Source organism: Balaenoptera musculus, chromosome 9 (genome assembly GCF_009873245.2).
Source record: "Balaenoptera musculus isolate JJ_BM4_2016_0621 chromosome 9, mBalMus1.pri.v3, whole genome shotgun sequence".
NCBI lineage: Eukaryota > Metazoa > Chordata > Mammalia > Artiodactyla > Balaenopteridae > Balaenoptera > Balaenoptera musculus.
The window spans coordinates 22090239-22117037 of record NC_045793.1 but is presented as its reverse complement, the minus strand read 5'-3'; the positions used below and the strand labels follow the sequence as shown (position 1 = coordinate 22117037).

Genomic DNA, 26799 nt, shown 5'->3' with positions numbered 1-26799 from the left:
TTTTTCTCTGCCTTCTCTGATTTGAAATGAACATTCAGTATGCTTTTATTTTCTCTCCTTTTTAGCATGTCAGCTTTACTTCTTTTAAACATGTTTTTAGTAGTTGTCCCAAAGTTTGCAATACTATATTTACAACTAATTTAGTCCAGCTTTAAATGACAGTATACTGCTTGATGGGTGGTTCAAGTACTTTATACCAAAGTATTTCTAATTCCTCCCTCCCTTATAACGTTGCTCTCATTCATTTCGCTTTTCCATATGCTGTAATCACCCAATACATTACTGCTTTTATTTCTCTGAACACATATCTGTTAGCTCAGTTAGGAATAAGAAAATACAGGTTTTTATGTTGGCTTCATATAGTCCTTTTCTGTTCCTCTTTGTGTTTCTGACCTGTGTCATTTTCCTTCAAATAAATTAACATTAATGTAAGGCAGATCTACTGGTGGCAGATTTTCTCAGTTTTTGTTTTAGGAGGTATTTTATTTTTCCTTCACATTTGAAAAATACTTTCATTGGATACAGAATTTTAGGTTGGTAGTTTTTCTTCTTTCAACATTTCGAAGTATTTTGTTCTACTCTTTCTTGACTGTATGGTTTCTGGTGAGAACCCTGACATAATTCTTATCCTTGTTCTTCTGTAGGTAAGGAGTTTTTCCCACTGGCATTGCTTAAATTTTTTTTTTTTTTTTTTTTGGTTTTCTGGAGTTTGAATATGATAATACCTCTGTGTAGATTTTTTGACATATATCCTGTTTGGTTTTGTCTGAGCTTCCTGGATTTGTGGTTTGGTGTTTGTCATTAATTTTGGAAAATTTCCAGTCATTATTACTTCAAATATTTCTTCTGCTCCTTACTCTCTTCTCCTTCTGTTATTACAATTATGCATATGTAATAGCTTTTGTAATTTTCTCACAGTTGTTTGATATTCTTTTCCTTAAAATTTTTTTTCTCTTTCACTTTGGGAACTGTCTGCTAACTTAACTTCAAGCTCCCTGATTCTTTCCCTGGTACATCACCCATCCATCTTGCATTAGTGTCCTTAATATGTTAATCATAGTTATTTTAAGTTCCCTATCTGATAATTCCAAAATCTGTTTCGTATTTGAGTCTGCTTTTGATGCTTGCTTTGTCTCTTCAGACTGTGTTTTTTCTTGTTTTTCAGCATGCTGAAGTTTTTTGTTGGAAGCCAGCTAGGATGTATTAGGTAATAGGAAGAGAGGTAATCAATTAGGCTTTTCAGTTTGAAGTTTTATGTTCATCAGGTTAGAAGTTGGGCTGTTTAGTGTTTGATGTAGCCCAAGGTGCCAGAGGCTTCATTTCCTTTAGTGTCCATGTTTTTTCTCTCTCTCCATTTTTTTGGGCTGGCGGGCTGGTCCCTAAGAAGTTCTTAAATAGTTTGTGTCTTGAAGCTCTCAGTTGTAGTCTACTGTAATTATACATTACCCCAGTTGTGGTGGCTAGATGTGAAGGAGGGGAAGCATTCTTTAATCTTATGATTAAATCTCAGTTTTTACTGGGTCTGAGTCCCTGTACTCTTACTTTGCAGAGTGTTTTTTAGCCTTTCTTTTTCTCCTCTAATGTGAGAAAGGAAGGCTACACGGGGCTGGGGTTGGCTTATTACTTCCCAGGTAGGATAAGGCTCTGGTAAAGAAGTTGCCTTTAGAAGGCTGGCTTTCATTATGAAGAACGCTCTGTGGATATTGAAAAATGGTTGCTTTTCCCCTACCCTGTTTCAGGCAGGGTTTTTTCCTTTCATCTTCTTTTACTGGAAATAAAACCCACAATAATATGGGGGATCCCTAAAACTATGCCCCCAGGAGTATCTAACTCTCAAGCTAGTCCACTTTCAGTCTCCAGAAATTTGTCAAAATGACCTTGTAATTTTTCCTACCAATTATTGGCTCTAGTGGTTTCTGCCTCAGGTAAGATGACCTCAGCTGTGATTCTCTGTCTTTTGCCCATCTCTCCAGATTACAGGGTGATTGTTTCTCCAGTAACCTCAGCTCTTTGAGGGATATAAGGAAACTTGTTGATTTTCACTTTGTTCAGCTTTCATCTTGTTGTCTAGATGAGAGTGAGAGACAGCTTCTAAGCTCTTAACATTTTGGAGCTGAATCTGGAAGTCCCTTTGCTTTCCTTTTTCAAATCGTACTGGCGAGTACATTCTTTATTAAATGTTTTCGTAAGATTTCCTTGCTGGGACCATTTGTACCTACCTAGTGTTTTTTTTTTTTTTTTTTTATTTTTGGCTGTGTTGGGTCTTCGTTTCTGTGCGAGGGCTTTCTCTAGTTGTGGCAAGTGGGGGCCACTCTTCATCGCGGTGCGCGGGCCTCTCACTATCGCGGCCTCTCTTGTTGCGGAGCGCAGGCTCAGTACTTGTGGCTCACGGGCCCAGCTGTTCCGCGGCATGTGGGATCTTCCCAGACCAGGGCTCGAACCCGTGTCCCCTGCATTGGCAGGCAGATTCTCAACCACTGCGCCACCAGGGAAGCCCCCTAGTGTTTTTTGATGGTTCGGTTCTGATAACTTTTTTTTCTTCTAGGGAAATTTCTCTGTTTCACATTTCTGTGTCTACTAGGGTCGGTTGGTACATTTTTTTTCCACAGAGAGTTATACATTTCATCTAAGTTTTCAAATTTATCTCCATAGACTTTTGCAAAATAGCTGTGTGATTCTTAAAATAGTCTCTGCCTAGCAGGGTTTTTTTATTTTTATTTTTTTTGATACTTGGATTTTACTCCCTGTTTTTTTCACTTTAATTTTTTCAAATATTTAATTTTTAGTTTATATTGACAGAGTTAATAAATTTTATGAATTTTTGGTGTACTGTAGAGAGCTACACTATTCCGTATGATAATTACTAGATATGTGTAGCAACTTAAAATGGATTTTAAATTAAATTTAAAAATTCAATTCCTTAGTCACATTAGCCACATTTTAAGTACTCAATAGCCACGTGTCTAGTGGCTATTGTATGGGACAGTGCAGATATAGAATATTTCCATCATCACAGAAAGTTCTCTTGGAAACTGCTGCTATACTATCTGTCACATTGCTATTAGCATTATTTTGTAGAAATTTTGTAGTTTGCTTTGTATTTCTCCTTTGACCCAATAATTTTTTTTTTTTTTTTTTTTTTGGCCGCTTCTCACAGCATGCAGGATCTTAGTTCCCTGACCAGGGATCAAACCCATGCCCCTTGCAGTGGAAGCATGGAGTCTTAACCACTGGACCGCTAGAGAAGTCCCATTGACCCAATAATTTTTAATAGAAATTTTATTTTCAGTTGAAGTGGTGTTTTTTGATTTCAGTGTTTTTAAAAAATTTTTGTTAGTAATATCTACCATTAATGTGTATTATAAAATATAGTATTTTATGATAAAGTACTCTTTTATTTTTGCTTAAGGCTCTGAATTTCATCTTATGTGAAATTAAATTTGAACCCTGCTTTATTATTACTTGCATTTGCTTGATGTGTCTTTGCTAATCCTTTTAAAATATATAACTTCTGGAATCACTTTGTTTTACTTATGTCTCTTGTATATGTTACAGAATTAGATTTTTGCCTTGTTAACTGATCTTAAAAATTAAGAAAACACGTTGTGTTAAGGCCATTTATGTTTATTGATACGTTTGATGTCAATTCTGATGTTTTGTGGCATATTTTACACAAATGTGCGCACACGCAGAATCTTTCACTATGTTGTCTTTTTTCTTTGATCTTTTTCTTATTAAAACAAGTTTCTTTTGGCATTTAGGGTGGCTTGCATTTTTGTTTTTTGGTTTCCTTCAATCCAGTGTCTTTTAGTGTAACACTTAAGTCTCGCTGAAGAACTTAGCTGGGAACCTCCTCTTCTTTCTTCCCTCTATCCCAGCATCTAATTGTAAATGATGATCTTTCCTTCTAAGGGTTAGTATTTGTGAAGCAGTTAACAAGTCTATTCGGACTTCTACTTATTCTCTACATTCTTCTCCCATTTTTCATAGATCTATCCTTTCTACATTGCTGTAGAACATACATATTGTTAGGTCATCCTTATCTTCATGGTTAGTTTTAGTTCTGTAGTTGATTTTACTTTGAAGCTTTTCAAGTCATTTCTTGAATATGTATGGTTTGTTCTTTAGTAGGTCTCAGGAAGGGCTCAAGGAACTTTTATATGTTGTTAACTATCTATGCCTGTAAACTTGAAGGACAGTTTGACCGTATATAAAGTCCCAGGCTCACATCTTTTTGTGCTTGAGGATCTTACAACTTTTTGTTTCATTGTTTTGTGTACAAAACAGCTGTTGTGAAGTTTCTTGAAACTATAATTTTCTTTTTCTTATAAGAGACTTGGTCTTTCTACCTGGATGCTTAAAGTCTTTAAAATCTAATAGTTTATGGTAGGAATATTCTCAGTTGAATTTCCCTAATATACCATGTATCCTTTCAGTATGTAGATTCAGGTCTTATTTTAGGAAGATTTGCTTGCAGCACAGTTTGAAATACCGTCTGGTTCCAATTACATATTTATTGGATCACCTACTTACTGTTGCTTTCTTTTGTATCTGTTTCATTATTTTTACTCACTTTCTAATCTGTTTTTTCTTCATTGGGCTTTTTTGGGCAGGGTTGGGGGAGGAGGGAGTATATTCTTTGTGTGTGTGTGTTTTAGTTGAGGTACAGTTGACATACAACATTATATTAATTTCAGGTGTGCAACATGTTTGATATTTGTATATATTGTGTAATGGTTACCACAATAAGTCTAGTTAACAGTCTCGTCTAATTAGTTCTTTCTAATGTAGTCTGTTCTCTGAAGAAACCTATTTTCCCTCATTTGTGAGTCTTACTAGCTCTTCCTACTGTCTAGTCATATTATTTCTGAACTGTTGTAATTTTGATTTATTACTGCTTAATAAAGCTTCAGCTATTTTCGTAATTTCTTTTAGTTCATGTTGAAATAATAGTTAATAATGTTCATCTTTTTTTGTGGCCACATTTTTCTCATGCGTTTTTATTATCTGTTAGAATGTTATTTATTTCACATATATTATTTTTCCTGTAATTTCTTAGTGTGTGCTTTCATTTTAAGTTTCTAGTGTTTAAGCAAGTACGGGTTTCCAGTAGTTTTATTTTATTTATTTATTTATTTGGCCGCACAGTGTGGTTTGCGGGATTTAGTTCCCCGACCAGGGATTGAACCTGCAGCCTCAGCAGTGAAAGCGAGGAGTCCTAACCACTGGACTGCCAGGGAATTCCCTTCCAGTAGTTTTAGAAGGAAGAACTGTAGGCAGAAGAGATGGACAAGTGTAGTTCTGAGCTTTGGGGCTCAAAATCTCTCTACTTTGTGAAATATTTTTTAAATTTGGACTTCTGAGATGTAGTAAAGCTTTTTGTCTTTATATCTATGCTTTGCAAGTATTTTGCTTTCTGGAGAGGAACCTTTAAATGTATTTTGCCGTGTGATATGTTTTGAGTTCTGTATCGCTTGGACCTTTGCCCACCTAGAATATGAATCTTACCTTTCCTGGGGGTTGTCATTCTTTATGCTTTGCTTAATTTATTTTCTATTCCCTGCAGTTTCTCTTCAGAGTGGGTTTCTGTCCTTCTAAAAGTAAGAAAATATCTGCAGGATAGTTCTGAAATCCTCTTAGGGTCTAGACTCAGCATTTTATGAATGTTCTCAGGCCCCCTTAGAGATTTCATGATTTCTTTGCATTTACCTTATCTTGGGACCTGTGAGGACATTATCTGACTTTATCCAGTTCGCAGATTTCCATGGTCAGATTATTTCCTGTTGCTGTGATTTTGAGCATGTTGGTTTCTTTGTGAAGAATTGACTTTTCCTTCATTTTTCCATGAGTGCATCCTTCTAATTAGCATAATTAGCATTTTGGGGACCACCTCAAGTGAAAGAACTCCCCTGTCCTAGTGCAGATCCCTGTTTATTTCTTTTATAGCTTTTATCACAATCTGTAATTACCTCGTTTGCAGCTGTACCTGTTAACTTTCTGCTGCTTCTCATTTGAATGTTAGCATCGCAAGTGGGGATCTTTTCTATCTTAAATATCAGTGTACTCCCAGAGCCTAGCACAATGTCTGGCATATAGGGATCAGTAAATATTTGTTGAATAACTCCAGCTTATGGTAGGGCCCCCTCTTTACCATGCTCCTGTGTGAAAATTTGGAAGTATTTGGAGTGGAAATTGGGAAGTATTTGAAAGTGAGTGTACAAGTGATTTTTGGAGAAGCTATACTTTTTATAGTATACTCTTTAACACTGTACAGCTGTGGCTATTCAGAATTGATTTGAGTTGATTTCTATTTTGCATTTTGAATTGGCTTTTTATTGTATATGTTTTTGTGTCATAAATTTTATGCTAAGTACATTTATTACTTATTAAAAAATAGATCATAATCCCCTTGGCCACAGGTACCCATTCTTGTACTTCTGTGGTGTTACCCCAGCAGAGTGTTTACACATAATGGAAGCTGTATTATAATCAATGGCTTGTGTGTTGTTATTGACTGCTGTGTAGGAGGAGGATTTTACATGATACGTTGAATGAAGGATGTGAAATCTTTTCATGGAATTGTAGAATGTTAACATGGCCTCATGAATGGTGTTTTCCAGAGTTGTGCAATGCACTGCCCTGATTAGAGCTGGAAGAAACTTGAGATCAAGGAATTCAACTTTTCCTTTTACACTACAGATAAAGGAATTAAAGTCCTGCGAGATTACATGATGTGCTTAAGGTTATCCAACCAATTAGTGGCCAAGCTCCAGGGTCTTATGATTCCTAGTCAAAGCTGATTTCTTCTAGATGCATTTTATCACATCATTCAACAGAAGGGCACAGGTTTTAGTAGGGTGTTTTAAAACTACCAAAAGGAAGATATTCACAGATTGAATCCTTCCACACTCTTTTACATACTCTGCTTGACTGACTTCTTCACATCAGAATTAGAGGTAGCTTTTGAGTATCCAAAACTCTCGATTTAAAATTGACTGGATTTACTGTTAAGTATCCTGAGCATCCATTAGCAGAAAAAAACGTGAAGTGCTCCATTTTTTTGCTTAAGTGCTGCTTTTTATGTTTATTTTAAGTATTCTTAAGAGCAGCAATTTAAAAGATATTGCCAAGCAGACTTGGGATTTGAGCATGTTTAATAAAAAAAAAGATTTTTAATTTGCTGACTTGAACCCAAAATGTCCAATAAATTCTCTTCTCATGATGAATTTTAATCGTTTGTTCCTGACAGTTGGTAGTTTATGTAGATATACTACATTAAAAATTTGGCAAAATACAGACATGTAACTTGGAAAAAGTTAACATTGTATTCCATATTTCAGTCGTCCATGTGTTTCACTATAAATTTTTATAGTCCTAATTGAAAAAATTAATTACTCACAGCCTTGCCTTTGTAGTCTGTCTATGTTCAAGAGACTTAATGTGGCTCATTTTTATTACCTTCAGTTTTTATACTGCATTGGTAGGAATAAAAATGTACCTTTTTAAAATTAAATTAACCCTGATGAAAAAAGGAAACCGTTTTACTCCTCAGCCCATCTCTTTTTTTTTTTTTTTAAAGAAGCTTTTTTTTTTTAAATTTTTTTTATTTTTGGCTGTGTTGGGTCTTCGTTTCTGTGTGAGGGCTTTCTCTAGTTGTGGCAAGCGGGGGCCACTCTTCATCGCGGTGCGTGGGCCTCTCACTATCGTGGCCTCTCTTGTTGCGGAGCAGAGGCTCCAGACGCGCAGGCTCAGTAGTTGTGGCTCACGGGCCTAGGTGCTCCGTGGCATGTGGGATCTTCCCAGACCAGGGCTCGAACCCATGTCCCCTGCATTAGCAGGCAGATTCTCAACCACTGCGCAACCAGGGAAGCCCAGCCCATCTCTTTTATTAGTTCTTCTTGACCAGTTCTCCATTAGTTATTATTTGCATTTTGCATTTTGCATTTTAAATATATCTTACAATGGCATATATTGAGCTTAATCTTAGTAGATTAATCTTTGTTATTTGGATCATATAGTTTCTATATGAAACTATATGAATTGTGTCTTGTATGACATTTTTTTTTTTGCTTATCATTTATTTATTTTCCCAGACAATAGTTAAAATGTTAAAATTAGTCATGGAGTACCTACAGGGGTATTTTGATCACATTCTTTTGGTTGCCAGAAACAGAGCCTCCTGGCAGCTAGAACTAAAAAGCCATTAATTTCTATTCTCTGTTATTCCTTGGAGTCTCTGCTGTTTTATGTCTCCTACAGTCTTATCTTACTACTGACCGGCTTATTCTTTCTCTTGTATCTCTTATACTTATTTTGTATATCTTTTCTCTGTTTCATTGGTTCTATTCACTTATACATTTTTCTGTCTTATAATTTTATTCTCGTACTGGCCCATTCCATCTCCCATCATAGGTCATTAGCTAGCCTAGGTTAGCTGTCATTGAGATAGTTGTAAGGGAGAGTCACAAGTACAAAACATCAGTGTCTATGATTGCTCCTTCAGCAGAGGCTGTGGATGGGATATTTCCCCTTTTAGAGATCAGGGATAGTGAACTAGAGGTCAGGGATAGTGAACTAGTATCTTGATTAACAATGTGTAGTAAAAGAGGTTAATGTCTCTCCTGAGAGAAGAAGGAAAAGCTATACCAGTAACGATGGTGGGCTTTATATCTCTTTGGGAAGTATGAGGAAGGATAATAAAGAAGAACATGTTTTATAGAATGCTACCATAGTGGCTGTGTTTCTGTTGATGAAGGGCTAACGTTAATAGTCTCTGCCCTCAACTAGTTTCTCATTTGCTTTCCAGGAGAATGGAAATGGATTTCAGGAAGGAACATCTGGGAGGGAGAATTAAAAACAGTCTACAGCTGACTAAGCTTTGAGAGATCATCTGTCATTTAAAAATTTTAAGAGGCGATAAGCCTTTATTAATTGCTTCTCCATCTCCTATGTCTTTAAAAAGAAAGAAAAGTTGAGCCTGATTTGATCATCTGATGATAATGTAGTCAGTTTGCCATAAATATGGAAAGCTTGTTGTCATCTCAACCGTAATATTTTTACAATAATTTAATGTTTATATAAATAATGTTTATTATAAAAATCTGAATACGACAAATAGAAGAAGATAAGCTAAACCCCTTAATGATATTTATGCTTCATTTTTGGCTTATATGTGTGCTTGCTTTATATAATTGAATATAAATTAGATCATATTACACATGCTTGTTAATATAATTGTATACAAATATATATATAAATAATAGTTTTTTTTTTTAACAATGAAATCATACATGCTTCTTTGTATCTTATATTGCAAAAATCCCTCCAAGTTACCTGGTGTAGATCTGAAGTATTCTTTATAATGGCAGTATAGTGTTCCATGATATATGTGTTTTATGATTTATTTAATCATTTCCCTGCTACTACAAAAAATGCTGCATTAGACAGACTCATTTATGAGTCTCTATACATAGATCTTTATGTACTGATGGTCTTATTTTTATGGGATATATTCTGAGAGTGCTAGGTGAAAGAATATGTACATTTAGAATTTTGATAGATGTTGCAAATTGACTTTCCATCAAGGTTGGAGTAATGGACATGTCCACAGTTTCTCCCTGATTTCCTGTTAAGTAGAGATTTAATTTCATCAATTTGATGGGTGAAAAAAGATATCTTACTATGTTAATTTGTTTTCCCTGACACAAACAATACACAGGGATTTAGGAAAAAAAAATTTTGTTGCTGTTTACTAGCCATTTTAATGACTCTTCAGTGACATGCATTCTGCTCATTTTTCATTTTGTTGTTCATCTTATTCTCAATGTGAAACAGTGTTTTGCATATCTTAGGTATGAATACTTTATTAGTCATATGGGTTGCAAACACTTTTCCCTAAACTATTGCTTGTTTCCTATCTTTCTTTATGGTGTTTTTTTACAATACAAAATTCAAAAGTTTTTTGTAATCAAATAACTTTTTCGTTTTAAAGCTTCTGTGTTTCTTGGCAAAAAGATCTCACTAATGCTTTTGGTTTTACATATTGGCCCTCACATTTTTTTCTAATATGTTTATGTATGTATGTATGTATGTTTAAATCTTTAATTGGAATTTTGTATATGATATTAGATAGGGGTTAACTTATTTTCTTCCAGTGGATATTCAGTTGTATAAGCGTCTCTTAAATATGAACTGTCATTTCCCATTGAAATAAAATATCACCTTCATCAAATATTAAATTCTCATCCACACAGCGCTCAATTTCTGGATTTTTGTTTCTTAGCTATTGATCTGTTCCTATACCAATCCCTCCTGTTTTTAATTATAGAGGATTTTTTTTTAAAATTTATTTATTTATGGCTGTGTTGGGTCTTCATTTCTGTGCGAGGGCTTTCTCTAGTTGTGGCAAGCGGGGGCCACTCTTCATCGCAGTGCGCGGGCCTCTCACTGTCGTGGCCTCTCTTGTTGCGGACCACAGGCTCCAGACGCGCAGGCTCAGTAATTGTGGCTCACAGGCCCAGCTGCTCCGTGGCACGTGGGATCTTCCCGGATCAGGGCTCGAACCCATGTCCCCTGCATTGGCAGGCAGATTATCAACCACTGCGCCACCAGGGAAACCCCAATTATAGAGGATTTGAAGTGTTTTAAAAGCTGATAAAATGATCTCTTCTCACTATTCTTTTTCATAAATTTTCTTGGCTCTTTTTGTACAATTTTCTATACAAACTTTTTTGTATTGTGTACTCTTTGGGCGAGGCTTCTGATACCTCAGAGAGAGTGGGCAGTCTGGCAGTCTTTGTCTTGTGGCTTTTGATATACCATTTCCTATATTGTTAGTTCTCTGTAGGTCACCAGGAGACACCTCTCAGCAACTAGATGTCCTCAGCTAAGAGGGCAAGTACATTCTCATCTTCAGGGCTAAAGCTCTCCTGAAGATCTTTGTGGGCCAGGGAGACAGCCTGTTGTCCCAGGAATGCTCGTTTGGTTAATGCCTTTTTCTTGGGGAAAGAGGCATCCATGGATCTCATGGTCCTCCTAGGGCTAAGCTTTTGTGGTAATTCTTAAAGTTCTGGTTCTGGCCTCTGTCACCTTCTGGGCTTAAGAGAGGTACTTAGTAGTTGACTTAGTGTTGGCCTGGAGATCATCAGGAATATCTTCAAGCTTCCATCTTTCCAAGCCCCCTTAGGCTGCGCCTTGTTTCTGGTCTGTATCATATTTCTCTTTTATCTTTTTTTTAAATTGTATAGTTGATGTACAATATTATATTAGTTTCCAGTATACATATTTCTCTTTTATCTTAGTATAAGCTTTAAATTACAGATAATAAGTAAGGATTAATATACTCTATGTTTTGATGGAACCACTTTAATTATTTTCCTTTTAGTACTGTTTATTTATTTGTTCATATCTATCAAATATTTATTAGGCACTTTCTGTTTGGCAGCATTTAAGTTTCGAGTTAGGCATATGAGGGTGAATACCACCCAGCCCCTGTCTTCTTCGCAGCATTTTACATAGTTTTCACGTCTTTGTTCTCAAAATACTTTCTTCAGTTGGCATCTACAGTTTCTAGGTTTTCATCTTCTTCACCTTTGGCCCTTCTCAGTCTCCTTTGCTTGATCTTTCTCTTCTGGACCCCCTAAATAATGGACCCCCAGAGCTTAATCAGTCCTTCAGCTTCTCTTCTAGCTCTCTTTTATCCCCTGAGTTGTTTCACTCAGTGTCATAGCTCTAAATATTTTAGCATTTGATACACTGATGTTTCTCTATATTTTTTTCAGCTCTGGCATTTTCCTTGAATTTCAGCCTCAGATGATCCCACTGCTCGATCTCTAATGGGCTGTTTAATAGGCATTTCAAAATTCACAAGACCATAACATATTGTAACTGTTTGCCCCCTTGACTTTGCATTTAGTGATCCATCTGCTCATTTTTCAGATTATGATATGGCTAGCTCCCTCATATCGTTCAGGTCTGTTTCTCTTCTACTTTGCTTTATTTTTCTTCATAGTGCTATTAATCCTTACCACTACTTTGACATTATATAGTTGTTTGTTTATTAATTTTTTAGTTGCTGAGAGACTTTAATCTCCTGCTACTCTTTTTTATCAGTTTCTTCTGATATTAACTGTGTTTTGCTTTATTTTTGTTTTCATTTAATTCGTTAAGACTCACAATCTTGGCTTGAACTATTAATTTTATAGTTATTGTTTTCATCCAGTTCATACTTTTTTAAATTGTATTTTTTATCTCTACCTTTGACCCCTTTAATCCCAGTTAATACTTTTTCTTTAACTTCCTCCTAGTTTTACAAAGATTGTGTCTGCCTTATATAACTTTTATCTGTCATGAGTCACTGTTATTGTGTATGTGCCTTCGTGTAATAGTAACGTTACTACTATTCACCCAGTCCAAAGGATATCTTACTACGTTATTTTAGACCATTTATATGTTTGACTGTACTAGATGCCTGGTATTAATATTGTCACTTTATTTAAAATTTTCTGTTTTTAATGTGTCCTGCTTTCATTTAATCTTTTATTTCCTTCTTTTTGCTATTTTTTGTTGTTGATATTCTGTCTCAAATAATTTATAAGATATGTAGTATGTTTTTATTCTAAACTTAAGTATGCTTGAGTCTCTTTCTTTTTATCAATTTCAGAAACATTATTCTTAGGAGCTATGAAAAATGATGAAATTAACTCACTTACATGTCATTTGATCTCCCCTCCTCCAATTTATTATACTTTGTGATTTTTGTGGTCCCAATTTATCATAGTTATAATATATTAGGTTTTCTTTCATGCTTTATAACATTCATGTCAGAGTGATTTTTTTCCTAGTTTTTTAGCTTTAGCTTTTAACTGTACTGCAGTCTTTTCATAGAGTTCTCATCTTTGCTTTGTAATTCATTCTTAATAAAACACACCTTTTTTTCTGATAATGTGTCAGATGCGTTAATTTTAGAATATTTGAAAAGTACAAAAAAGCACAAAGAAGGAAAAAAGTCACTGAAATCTCACCATTGAGAACTACATTAACAATTTATTATATCTTCTTTGTCTTTTCTCTTCATGCATGAATATTATTATTACTTACAACACTTGATTTACAGTATATGTACTGTAAACTACCTTTTCCCTTCACTCACTATGTAATGGATATTTTCCAACAATATTAAAGTCAGGCTGTAGAATACATTATGATTACATGGTATTTTATAACATAGATATTTCATAATTTGGTTTAACGCATCCTCTGTTGTTAGACAATTAGGTTGTTCACAGTTTGTTATTATAAATTGTACTGTGATGAATGCGGATGATTTAAATCCCCTGGATTATTTTTTAGGTTAAGTTCCAAGAAGTGGAATAATTCTGAGGCTGTATAGTATGGTGATTAGGAGTGTTGGCTTTAGAGTCAGATTGCCTTGGGTTCAAATTGTTATTTCTTAGGTGTGTATGCTTAGGCAAATTAATTTATCTCTCTCAGTTTCTTAATCTGTGCTTTGACGGTAATAGTTTATGTATGGAAAGCACTTAGACCAGTGTCTGAGATGTCATAAAAGGTTAGAAATATTAGATGCAAACATCATCACTGTCATTGTGGCTGATGTCATCATCGTTTTTATTTAAAAGGATATGCCTATTTGAAATGTTTTTTATATATATTACATTAAAATTCTCTCTTGAAAAGTTGTATCAATTTGCGTTTCTACCAGCAAAATATGAGAGTGCCATTTTACCAGCTCTGGCCAACAGCTGCAATTATGATTAAAACACATGTTGTTTTGAGAGTAGGCCCAATTTTATAGGGTTAATATATATCTTTGTTTTAATCTCTAATTTTTGGTTATTATTGATTTTGAATGTTTGGGTTTTGCCTGCTTTCATATGGGTTATTTATGTTTAAGTGCTCTTCATTCAAATTTTAATTAGCCTTTTGTGTTTTATGTTGCCTATATTTTTCTAGTTGGTTTTTACCTTTTAGTATTGTTTGAGGTTATTTTATGTATTAATGTTTTACCTTTGTGAGATGTATATGTAAAGAAAATTCTTTTCCTTATAGTATTGCCTTTTAAAAAAAGTTATTCTTTTTTGACATTTATTAAGTACTTTCTCTGTGACAGGTATAGATCTATATTTTAAGATAGATAAATAAATGGGCCTTTGAGAAGGCCCATTATTTTAGAATGATTTTAGATTTACAGAAAAGTTGCAGAGATAGTACAAAGTTCCCATATGCCCCTCACCTAGTTTCTCCTATTGCTAACATCTTATATTACCATGGTACATTTGTCCTAACCAAGATACCAACACTGATACATTACTATTACCTAAATGCCACATTTTATTTGGATTTCATTAGTTTTTCCACCGTCTTCTTTCTCATCCAGGATCCCATCCAAGATACCATTACTTTTAGTTGTCTTGTCTCTTTACTCTCCTCTGGTCTGTGACAGTTTTTCAGTCCTTCCTTGTTTTTCAATATATTGAGAGTTTTGAGGAGTACTGGTCATGTATTTTGTTGAATATTCCTCAATTTGGATCTGATGTTTTTCTGATTGTTAGGCTGGGGTTATTTATATCAGTATGGACTCAGGGGTATTTATACTTTGGGTTCTAATCCAATACTACGTTATTTATTTTGTTGTTTATTTTAGCTTTGGCCATTCATTCTTTCATGTTGGCTCCTCTGTGTCCCTTTGACATGCCCCCGCCTTCCTTTTGCTGTTGTTGTTTTGAGCACTACAACATGCTCTAGGCTAATCTTCTGAATTCCCTGCTCTAACCCTAGAATCAGCTACTTCCCCAAGAATCCCTGTTTCCTTCTATTGGACTGTGGTATGTAGAAACCAAGATTTGGCATTGGTGTACTCACTGCTACTGGGGGTGTCACTGCTTCTAGTCTCTATTAGTGAACAGAGCTAGGAATACTATTTGTGTCAGTGTGCATAGGTATATGTACGCACATTCACATACAATTACTTCTGAACCTGTATCTATATAAACCTAAATATGAGTTCACACTGATGTCTCTGACTCTATTTCAGTACCATCAGGATCATTCCAATCTCCCTGCCCTTGCTTTTCTGTAGCTTCCCACTCCGAAGTGAGAAGCTTGACTCCCATCATCTACCGTTCATTTACTTATTTGTTTGACCCCAGTATACATATAAAGTGTTTCAGAATTAACCGATATTCCTCTGAGAAATAACTTTATCAAATAAAGTACAGTATTTTTAAATTAATTAATTTAATTTTGGCTGCGTTGGGTCTTTGTTGCTGTGTGCGGGCTTTTCTGTAGTAGCGGTGAGTGAGGGCTACTCTTCATTGCAGTGTGCGGGCTTCTCATTGTGGTGGCTTCTCTTGTTGCGGAGCACGGGCTCTAGGCGTTTGGGCTTCAGTAGTTGCAGCACGTGGGCTCAGTAGTTGTGGCACACAGGCTCTAGAGCGTGGGCTCCATAGTTGTGGTGCACAGGTTTAGCTGCTCCACGGCATGTGGGATCTTCCTGGACTAGGGCTCGAACCCGTGTCCCGTGCATTGGCAGGCGGATTCTTAACCACTGCGCCACCAGGGGAGTCCTTAAAATACAGTTTTTGTGTATGGTTCTATTTGTCTTTAGCTTTACAGTTCCCAGTGAGAGCACTGTCTTCCAAAGTTACTTATATCAGTTCCTTTTTTCACAGTTCTGTTTTTGGTGTTGGGCTTAAAAGACCTTTTTGATCCAAAGATTGATTTTATATATATATAGAGAGAGAGGGAGGGAGGGAGAGAGAGGGAGGGAGGGAGAGAGAGAGAGAGGGAGGGAGAGAGAGAGAGAGAGGGAGAGAGAGAGAGTATTTTATTAATTATTAGATATTTTATTACTTTATTTACCTTAAATTCCTAAATACAGCTATAGTTCATTTTGTCACTTGATGTGAAGTAGAGCTATACACACACACACACACACACACACACACATATATGCATATATATATAGTACTTTTTTCAATTGTTTAAAATGCTACTTTTATCATATTTTAAAATTTTTAAATTACTAGACATTTTTTGTGTTTCTTATTCTGTTTAATTTTCTCTTCTTATTCAAGTTCCAGACATTATATAACTTTGTGATAATTTTAGCATCTGGTAGATTATTCCTCTTTTTGCATATTCCTGTTCACTTATTCTTTTAATTAATTGCTATAATTTTCGTTTCTTTATTTCAGGAACATTTTAGTGGATAAGCCAAATGACCAGTCTTCAAGGTGGTCTTCAGAGAGCAACTACCCTCCCCAGGTAAGATTATGTGTAGCTCTTGATACCATTCAGAAGTCAGATTTTAAATAGGCACTTAACTGATATCAGTTATCTAGATTCCATTAATAGTTTATTCAGTCTTTGAAATTGTGAGGTAAATTTTTTTTTTTTTAATTTATTTATCTGGCTGTGTGAGATCTTAGTTGTGGCATGCGGGCTCTTGGGCTCTTTTAGTTGCAGCATGCAGAATATAGTTCCCTGACCAGGGATCAAACCCGGGCCCCCTGCATTGGGAGCGCAGAGTCTTAACCACTGGACCACCAGGGAAGTCCCAGAGGTAAATTTTTATTTCCTCTTTTTTTGTTTGTTTACATTTTAGAAGAATTTTTATTTCATAGGCAAATACAGTGTGGAATTTGATGAAGCATAGACTTTATACTTCTCTCTACTGGAACATTTAAAATCTAATTTATGTTTTTTCTGGATTACTAATGATGCAAAACTAAGTTTCTTGTTACGTTTTGAGGAAAATGTTAACTAAAAAGAACTGGTTAAGGTGCTGTTAGTGTTCTGAGTAGAAACTGATCAGAGTACTGATCTGAGCAGAGGTTGTGACTTCTACTGCACTTAAACTCAAGTCATTCTATAAATATTTAAGGATATGTTAGTAAATTCAACTTTGACTCAGTGATTCAGTAACTGCCTTTTAGGGAAAATAAGCTTAATACAGTTTGTTATTTTACTAAACTAGTATATTTAGATGACATCAGGACCATGAGCTAAATTGTTTCCTTGACAAGTGGTGTCCGATGTCATCTGAATTAAAAAAATAATCATTTTTCAGTTATATTACACTTTCAGCATTAGCACTTATGTCCATATCCTTGAGGAAATTAATGCTCTGATAGGTAAAGAAGATGGGTAAATAAAACTTACTTTATTTTTTTTTATTCTAGTGTAATTCTTGGAAACCTAGTCTCTGTACTTCTTTTTCCTTTTTAATTGTTTTTTTACTGTTTACAAACCTTTTTGGATCACCTGGTGTTTAAGTGTTTAATTGCAAAATATATATCCAAAGAATACACACACATACACACACACTTATATATAAAATATAAAGAATAATAAAGCAAATACCTGTTTACTTGCTAACCATCTTTAGAAATGGAAAACTGCTACAACCTTTGAAGCTTCCTGTGAGCGCCATCTTATATCTATCCTCTAATCCCACCCCAGTAATTATTATTTCGTATTTGTTAAGCATATTCGCACAGTATTATATATGTATATGTTTATAAATTCCTGTGATTTGAGTTTTGTCTGGCTTTGGCTTTATATAAATATAATATATATTGAATCACTCATTATACATCTTCTGTGGCTAGGTTTTTGTTTGTTTGCTTAACATTATGATATTAATGTTGCCAAGTATAATTATAGTTTGTTAGTTTTCACTACTGTTTAGTATTCCAGTATATAAGTATGCCAAAATATATCTATCCATTTTTCAGTTGATACGCTTTTGAGTTTTTTATAGTTTTTGCTCTTAGGAACAAGATGGTATGAATATTCTTCTATGTTTTTTCCTGGTACACACATACAAGAGTTTCTTTAGGGTATATACCTTGGTGTACAATTGCTGGATCATAGAGGATATGTGTGTTCAACTTTTATCTGGTAATGCAAAACTGTTTTTACAAAATGGGTGTATAATTTATACTCTGACTGGCACTGTATGAAAGTTGTTGTGCATTGTGTTCTTCCCATCACTTCTATGGATGATTTTTAGATTTTACCAGTCTGGTGGATCTTTCACTGTAACTCAGAGTTAAGTTCCTGCTAGCCTCTTGTTACAGATTTTCATCAACCAGTCAATACATAATGTTGCTTTATATGCATTTCTGTTTAAAGACACCTTACTTTGTGTATATTGTTTATTCATTAGCATTGGACTCACAGCCATTAGCACTATAACTCTTGCCTGAATGAAGCTTATCTAATACACATATTTTCTCTGTAAGGCACACTGCAACCTTCTTGCATTTAGAAACACTAGACAGCACTTCAGCACTATACTTGGGGATCATTTTAGACAGTGAAACACCAACAGAAAACACAAAAATATTTTAAAATGTGCCTAAATAGACCATGAAAAGGAAACTTATTTGTAGTAAGAGAGCTAAAACAAGAAGGTATAGGGTCCATTGTTTGACCTTAGCTGGGAGAGTGTGCTTCCGGCAACTTAAATTTTTTGCTGTTCTGTGCATGTCCAGGAATGACTGAGAGTATTAATTTGATGTGACAAATAAAATAAATTTTAGTGAGTAGATGAATTTGCAAGTGCAAAACCCATGAATAGTGAGGAGCAACTATACTGTAACTAACCATTCATTTACCATATCTTGAACAGGTCTGAGAATTAGAAAGAAAGGAAAAGAGGACTCTGAAAAATCAAAAGCATTGTGATGAGATTTTAGGTTCTAAGGGCCTTTTCTTAAGAATCCACTTCGGATATAATGTTATTCTGATTGGTTGATTGTTTCTTTCGGTTTCAGCAACTGGAAGCAGCTTTGTGCATGGGGGGCATAGCTGTGAAAGATAGGCACATTAACAGCAAGTTGACAACTGACAAAGTGTCATAAGGGAGAAGACAGAAAAATCTAAGTAACAAATAGAAGACCAAAAGTATAACATTTAGGGGGTCTTTAGTGCAAGAATACTCTATTTCATTAACCTCTAGGATAGTGTTTCTAGTAAACTTTCTGCAGTGATGAAAATACTCTGTAATCTGCACTGTATAATACGGCAGCTGCTAACCACAGGTGGCTATTGAGTACTTGAAATGAGGCTAGTGTATCTAAGGAATGCAATTTTAAATTTTACTTAATTTTAATTATTTTAGATTAAATAGCCCCAGGTGGCTAGTGGCTATGTATTAGACTGCACAGATCTAAGGCATCGCTGTTATTAGGATATACTGTTTGATGCTCACAGTGCTTGATTCTGTCAGTAAGAAATTTTAATTATGTTTAGTATATGCAGCTTAAGCAGATAAGGAAGTTAATGGTGCAGTTATCTAGAGAGGGGTGGAAAACAGAATCAAAGCCTCTCAGCTACTCCTTTTTTTCCCATAATGAGGAAGGACTATAAGTGTGTACATGAATGCTAGGATGTATGGCATGTTTTGAGAGTGAATGAACCCTAAACACTTCTCTCTAAAGCTTGCGTTGGGTTATGAGTGGGGTAGGTAAAAATACAAATATTTTTCTTGTAATATATGTTGATTATTTTTTTTTGGATGGTTACTAAATTGTCAGGGCATAAGTATTATACCTATTAAGTTGTTTGGACCTAACTACTTAAGAAATAGAACTGTTGATATTTCTTTTGACCTTGGGTGCTGTATTAGTCATCAATTGCTGTGTAACAAATGACCACAGAAATGAGCAGTTAAAAACAAACATTTATTATTTCACCCTGTTAGTGAGGGTCAGATTTTGACGCAGGAGAAAAAAAGAGAACCCATCTACTGGGGAATGCTTGAATACATTTTTCATGGAATATTGTCAGCCATTTAAATAAAATGAACTGGCTTCATACCAGATGACTTGGAGGAATTTCCACTATAAAATGAGAAAAGCATGATGCAGAGAAACATCTATAATAAGATCCTACTGTTGTTACCTGAATAATAACTCTCCCTCCCTCACCACTATATGTGTATGTACATGTGTATATTTTTATTTGATACAGTGAGCCCAGATAAAGATATGATAGGATATACATCTGGTTGTTGGCATTGGTTATTTAAGAGAGGAGGAGATGAGATAGGAAAAAGAGATAAAACAATTATTTTAAAAAGTTATTCCCGTCAAAAACAACGTATTTGATATTCGACTTATGTAAAGTATGTGTCTGTGTGAGTGTGTGCATAGAGTTCAAATGAATCATCATCAAAATGGTGGTGGTTGTGTCAGGATAATGGAATTTAGGTAATTTTAAATTTCTTTTCAATTTTATTCTTATACTTTTATCTCTTTTGATTCTCATTTTCAATTTATATTTATAATTTATATAAACAGAAAAAAATGAAAGCCATTTTCATTGTGGTAGGGAGCAAATATTTTTAGACCTAATGAGAAAACATTGCTGTTGATTCTGGATTCTCTTTCTGTACTGGGAGGGAGTAAATGTAGCATGAATGAAAACCCTATAAATACTTTAAGACAGTAATTTCACCCTTCTCCCACATCAGATATGTTTTATAGAAGTTACTGATACTGCCATGGAAAATATGTCTTTCAAGGTGACTGGGGAATACCCTAGGGTTGGTTGAAATGTACAGGCAGTTACGTATGTCTTGATAATTGCTTTAAGAAAGATTAGATCATAATTCTACTACAATTATAAGTTCCTTCTAAGGTAGTTTAAATAAAAGTATGGTATTAGGTAATATTCTTTGTATTCTGGGGCTAGAGAGAGAGCAGTTAAAGTTGTTTAACAAACTGCAGGCATTCTGATTTTGCAGGTCAAAAAAAACTTTAGTGATTACTTAATACAGTTGGGTGTATGTGTGTGTGTGTTACAGCTTTTGCAGTACACTTACGTTATTCTTTCTCTGTTTGATGAACCATAACAAGAATATTATAGGAATAAGAGTTACTTGCAAAGTAAGGAAAAAAGTAGAAAATATATGCATTTCAATGTAATTTCTATCTGTGGAAACAGGATACCAGTAAATTTATGAAGTTTCTTTATGGTATTTTGCCCAAGTGTGTGAAAAGAGCATTGTATGTTTTGAATAATACATTTTTATTTAATATGATTTCCATATAGTGAAATGCATGAACCTTAAGTGTATAGTATCTATTTTGAAAAATGCACACACTAATATAATTTACACCCCTATCAAGATAAAAAATGTTTTCATCGGGTCAGGAAGATCCTTTCTGTCCCTTACCAGTGAATCCTTAACTCTCTCACCCTCTACCCAGAGGCAACCACTGTTTGGATTTCTTTTGCTGTAGATCAGTTTTACCAGTTCTAAAATTCAATAGAAATGAGTATATATATATTCTTTTGTATATGGCTTTTTATACTCAGAATTTTGGGGTGGGGGGATGCTTGTCCATGTCTTATGTGCATCAATATTTCATATCTTTTCATTACAGAATACCATTCTGTTCTATGGACATGCTGCAATTTGTTTATCCATTTTCCTGTTTATGGACATTTGCAATATTTCAGTTTTGGGTGATTATGAATAAAGCTTATATAAACATTCTTTTATAAGATTTAAAAAATAATACATACTTTCGCTTATTTGGGGTAAATATCTAGAGATAGAATTGCTGCATCATAAGGTAGAGATGCAGTTGACCCTTTAACAATGTGACGAGGTGGCAACCCCCATGCAGTTGAAAATCTGCATGTAACTTTTGACTCCCCCAAATATTACTAATAGCCTACTGTTGATCCAAAGCCTTATTGATAACATAAATAGTCGGTTAACACGTATTTTGTATGTTATATGTATTATACACTATATCTTACAATAAAGTAAGCTAGAGAAAAGAAAATGTTATTAAGAAAATCATAAGGAAGAGAAAGTACATTTACTGTACTGTACTATGTTTATCAATATCATAAGTGTATGTTGTCTGTGTACAAGATGAATTGTGTGTCGGTACCTACATCAATATCGTCACACATGATACAAAACACTGTAGATGTTATATGTATTACTAACACTAGACACTAAAAATGAAAAGGTAAAATGTGGAAAAGAAATTCATATTTATTTACAGGTATAGCTATTCATGCATTGGTAATGAAGAAGCAGCAATATGGTTGATTTCTGGTAGCCTAGTGTAATTGATACAGTTGCTTCACAGTACCCTACCCTATACACTAATGAATGAGTTGTTATAAAATTTTTATGGTATACAGTATTGTAGTCATATTCATAATACAGTTTTGGAAACATTGTTAACATTTTCTCAAAAACTACTTACCTGTGATGATAGGCTGACACGTAGTTTTTCCAATTACTAGAGAGAGGGGAGCATACTGTATGATAATGTAATTATTTGAAAACAAAGTTATCAAACAGTAAGAAAACTAACATTGTTAATTTTGTATGAAATGTCAGTCACCTTATGCCTATGTAAGGATAGGCTATCCACTTCAATACAAGTCTTATACACGGTGTTCTACACAATGAATACTTAGGCAATGATGATGACACAGAAACGTTTCATATAGTTCTTGCTGTACTCTTACTAAATTTTCACATGAAGACTCACACATATATACAACAGAGAGGTTTATTAATTGTACAGCATGATGATTATTTACTATTCATTAAGTGGAAGTGGGTCATCATAAAGGTCTTCATCCTTGTTGTCTTCATGTTGAGTAGGCTGAGGAGGAGGAAGATGAGGGGTTGGTCTTGCTGTCTCAGGAGTGGCCTCGGTGGAAGAGGTAGAGGAGTTCCAAGAGGAGGCAGGAGAGGCAGGCACACTTGGTGTAACCTTACGTAAATACACTGTAATTTCTGACTTTTTTGCTTTTCCATTCCTCTAAAAATGTTTCTATACAGTACCAATCCTTCTTCCACTGTTTGCTTTAGTTTTAGTGCCCATGTCATAGAAGGGTCCATGTTGTAAAAGAAGTCAAAAGCAGTATTGAATAATTGGAACCCTTCTTTCTGCCAGATTGTCTAATGTCAGTTTGTTTTCTGGCACTGCTTCTTCTGTGTCTTCTTCCTCATCGTCTGGCACTGGTTTGGAAGCACTCATCTCCATCAAGTTATCTTCTGTTAATTCCTCTGGTGTGGTGTCTGTTAGCTCTTGAATTTCTCCAAGATCCATATTTTGAAACCCTTCACCCCCTACCTTTTTTGCCATATCAACTATCTCTTTCAGGATTTCCTTGATGGACTGTCATAAATCCTGTGAAATTATATACAAATCTAGACACAGTTTTCCTCAGCAGGAATTTATTGTTTTGGGCTTAATGACTTTCACAGCTTTTTCTACAATAACCATGGCATATTCAGTGTTGAAATCCTTCCAGACTTCCATGATGTTCTATCAGAGTTTTCTTCCATAGCGTTGGCAATCCTTCCCATGGAGTACCGTGTGTAATGAGCCTTAAAGGTCCTTATGACTCCCTAATCTAGAGGTTGAGTTAGAGACATTGTGTTTGGGGGCAAGTAGACCACTTTGATGCCTTTGACATTGCACTCATGGGGTTCTGAGTAGCCAGAGGTATTGTCCAATATCAAAAGAACTTTAAAAGGCAGTCCCTTACTGGCAAAGCGCTTCCTGTCTTCTAGGACAAAGCATCAATGGAACCAATCCAGAAAAAGGGTTTTCGCCCAAGCCTTCTTGTTTTACAACCTTATAGATAAGGGCAGTCCTGATCATAAACCCGAGTGCATTTACACAAAATAGTGGAGTCAGCCTATCCCTTCCTGCCTTAAATCCTGGTGCTCACTTCCTTCCTTAAATATCCTTTGTGGCATTTTTTCCCCAGGATATGGCACATTAAAAACTTGTTCAGGCAGCTATTCTTTCTCCTCAGTGATTTTGTTAATGGCATTTGGAAACTCATATGCTGCCTCTAGGTTGGCTGGTGCACTGATTCCCCTGATACCTTGACATTTTTTAAAAATTTATTTATTTATTTTTGGCTGCGTTGGGTCTTCATTGCTGTGCGCAGGCTTTCTCTAGTTGTGGCGAGCTGGGGCTACTCTTCGTTGTGGTGTACGGGCTTCTCATTGTCGTGGTTTCTCGTTGTGGAGCACGGGCTCTAGGTGCGCAGGCTTCAGTAGTTGTGGCACGTGGGCTCAGTAGTTGTGGCTTGCGGGCTCTAGAGCTCAGGCTCAGTAGTTGTGGCTCATGGGCTTAGTTGCTCCGTGGCATGTGGGATCTTCCTGGGCCAGGGCTCGAACTCTTGTCGCTTGCATTGGCAGGCAGATTCTTAACCACTGTGCCACCAGGGAGGCCCTACCTTGACATTTTTTAAGCCAAACCTTTTTCTATTGTAAAATTATCAAACCGTCCTTTGCTAGCATTAAATTCTCCAGCTTTAGATCTTTCACCTTCCTTTTGCTTTAAGTTGTCATATAATGACTTTGCTTTTTCTCGAATCATTGGAGTCTGTAGGTAGTGCCTTTCTTATAGCAATCCTGCATCCACATAAAAGCTACATTTTCAAAATAAGATTAAAAGGTATTTCACGAAAACTGCAAGGTTTTTGTGCCTTCTGGCATAGCTGTAGCAATGGCTTCATGGATTTCTTTTTCTTTTATTACAATGGGCCTTACTTGAGATTCATTTATCTTGAAATGGTGGGCATCTGCAGCTGCGGACACCAATCTGTGGTAGATATTAAGTAATTCAACTTTTTCTTGTAATGTCATGACTTTTCTTTGTTTCTCGGGAGCACTTCCAGCATTACTAGTGGCGCTTTGTGTGGGTCTCATGGTTTTATTTCATGGTTCACAGTATTGCACTAAACAGTGAAAAATACGTGAGAACTGCGAGAGATCACTTCTTATTGTGATATGCAATTTATCACAACTGCTCACATGGAGATGATAAGCATCACATGGCATTTTAGGCAGATGCTCTCAACACTTGAGCTCACGACAATAGCAACAGGAGGTGGCTATGAAATTATTACAGTAGTATAGTATATATTGCAGTTAATTTTATGCAGTTATGATTTAATATTGCAACTTTGTTTACATTTCCCTTCACTGCAAATGGCAGCATATACAGTTTGTAAGGGTTTGTGTGTGTAAGTTTTGATAAATTTTAACTTTTTATAATAGATTTGTATATATTTTATGGTAGTAAATGATAAAATAGACTAGTATCTACATATATTTTATGCATTCATTGCATACCTTTTTCTTAATTTTTTTGATATTTCTAGGCTTTTTCCAAGTTGTCTGTTTTTCAGTTTTTTTCAAATTTCTAGGTTTTTTCAGATTGTTGCAAATCTCCAAAAAATTTTCCAAGGTATTTACTGCAAAAATGTTGCATGTACGTGGACCTGTGCAGTTCAAACCCATGTTGTTTAGGGTCAGCTGTACATTACTTTGTATGAAATTATCAGACTGCTAGTTGCTTCATAGCCTCACCAACATTTGGCATTGACACACATTTTAATTTTAGTGTTTATTGGTGGTGTAAAATGGTTTTAATTTATAATTCCCTGATGACTCTTTATATTAAGCACTTCTTTCCATTTGCTTACTGGCTGTTCATTTATCTTTCTTGTGAATTCTTTTACTCCTTTAAAAAAGTGGGGTTGTTTTCTTTTTTTATTACTGAGTTGTAGAAGTTGTTTATATATATTCTGGGTATAAGTTCCTTGTAAGTTATGTATTGTGAATATTTTCTCCCAGTCTGTGACTTGCTTATTCACTTCTTTAACACTAACTTTATTATTTTTAAACATCTGTTAAAGTATAATGGACATACAATAAACTATATTTTTAGTGTACAATTTGATACGTTTGAACATCTGTGTACACTCTTGAAAATAACCACCACTCCTGCAATACTAAACATGTCTGTTACCACCAGAGTTTTCCATGTCTTCTTTTAATCCCTTCCACTCACCTCCATCCCCCATCTCTAGGTACCACGCTTCTTTCACTGTAGATTCATTTGCATTTTCTAGGGTTTTATATAAATGGAGAAATATGGTATGCATTTTTTGTCTGACTTATTTCACTCAAAGTGATTACTTTGAGATTCATCCATGTTGTAGTTTGCGTCAATAATTCATTCATTTTTGTTGCCCAACTGAATGCTCTCATATGGGCATATCACAGTTTGTTTATGTACTTATCTGTTGATGGACACTGGATTGTTTTCCAGCTTTTGGCAATTACAAATAAAGATGCATTGAAAATTAATGAACAAGTCTTTGTGGTTTTAATTTGCATTTTAAAAATGATTATTGATGTTGACCATCTTTTCATATGCTTGTTTGCCTCTCAATGTTCTTTGGTGACATGTCTATTCAAAAGGTTTGTCCATTTTAGCATTTGTTTGTTTACTTTCTTATTATTGAATTTTGAGAGCCTTTGTTAAGTCCTTTATCAGATACATGGTTTGCAAATATTTCCTCCCCTTCTGTGACTCCCCAGCCTCAACTTTTCTTATGTCCCAATACTAGGGGGAATTTTCATTAAGTATGGTGCTAGCTATGGATATTTTATAGATGTCCTATGTCAGTTTGAGAAAATTTTCTTCTATTTGTAGTTTTCTGAGAATTTCTAATCCTGAATGGGTATTGAATTTTATTGTTTCCCACATCTTAAGACACTTTTATGTTTCTCTACTTCTCCTAGGATAGAGTCCAAATTTCTTAATATGGTCACATATTACAGCTCCTTCCAGTAAGAGGTGCAGTCTGTTCCCCTACCTTATAAATCTTGGCTGGCCTTGTCACTTGCTTTAACCAACAGAAAATTCTATGGAATTGTTATTGCAACTTCTAAGCAAGGCCTCAAGAGGCCTTGTAGCTTCT

At 35.2% G+C, this 26799-nt stretch overlaps 1 protein-coding gene across 2 annotated transcripts in view; it reads left to right on the top strand.

Annotated features, from left to right (window-relative positions):
- Positions 1-26799, top strand: part of MKLN1 (muskelin 1) — a 359471-nt gene that overhangs the window by 202604 nt on the left and 130068 nt on the right. For both annotated transcript variants that reach the window (XM_036863622.1, XM_036863621.1), the window contains one exon: positions 16215-16284. Coding sequence is in view for 1 of the 2 variants with exons in the window: in XM_036863621.1 (XP_036719516.1) it covers positions 16215-16284 (70 nt within the window). In the remaining variant the exon portion in view is untranslated. The remainder of the gene's footprint in view (positions 1-16214; positions 16285-26799) is intronic.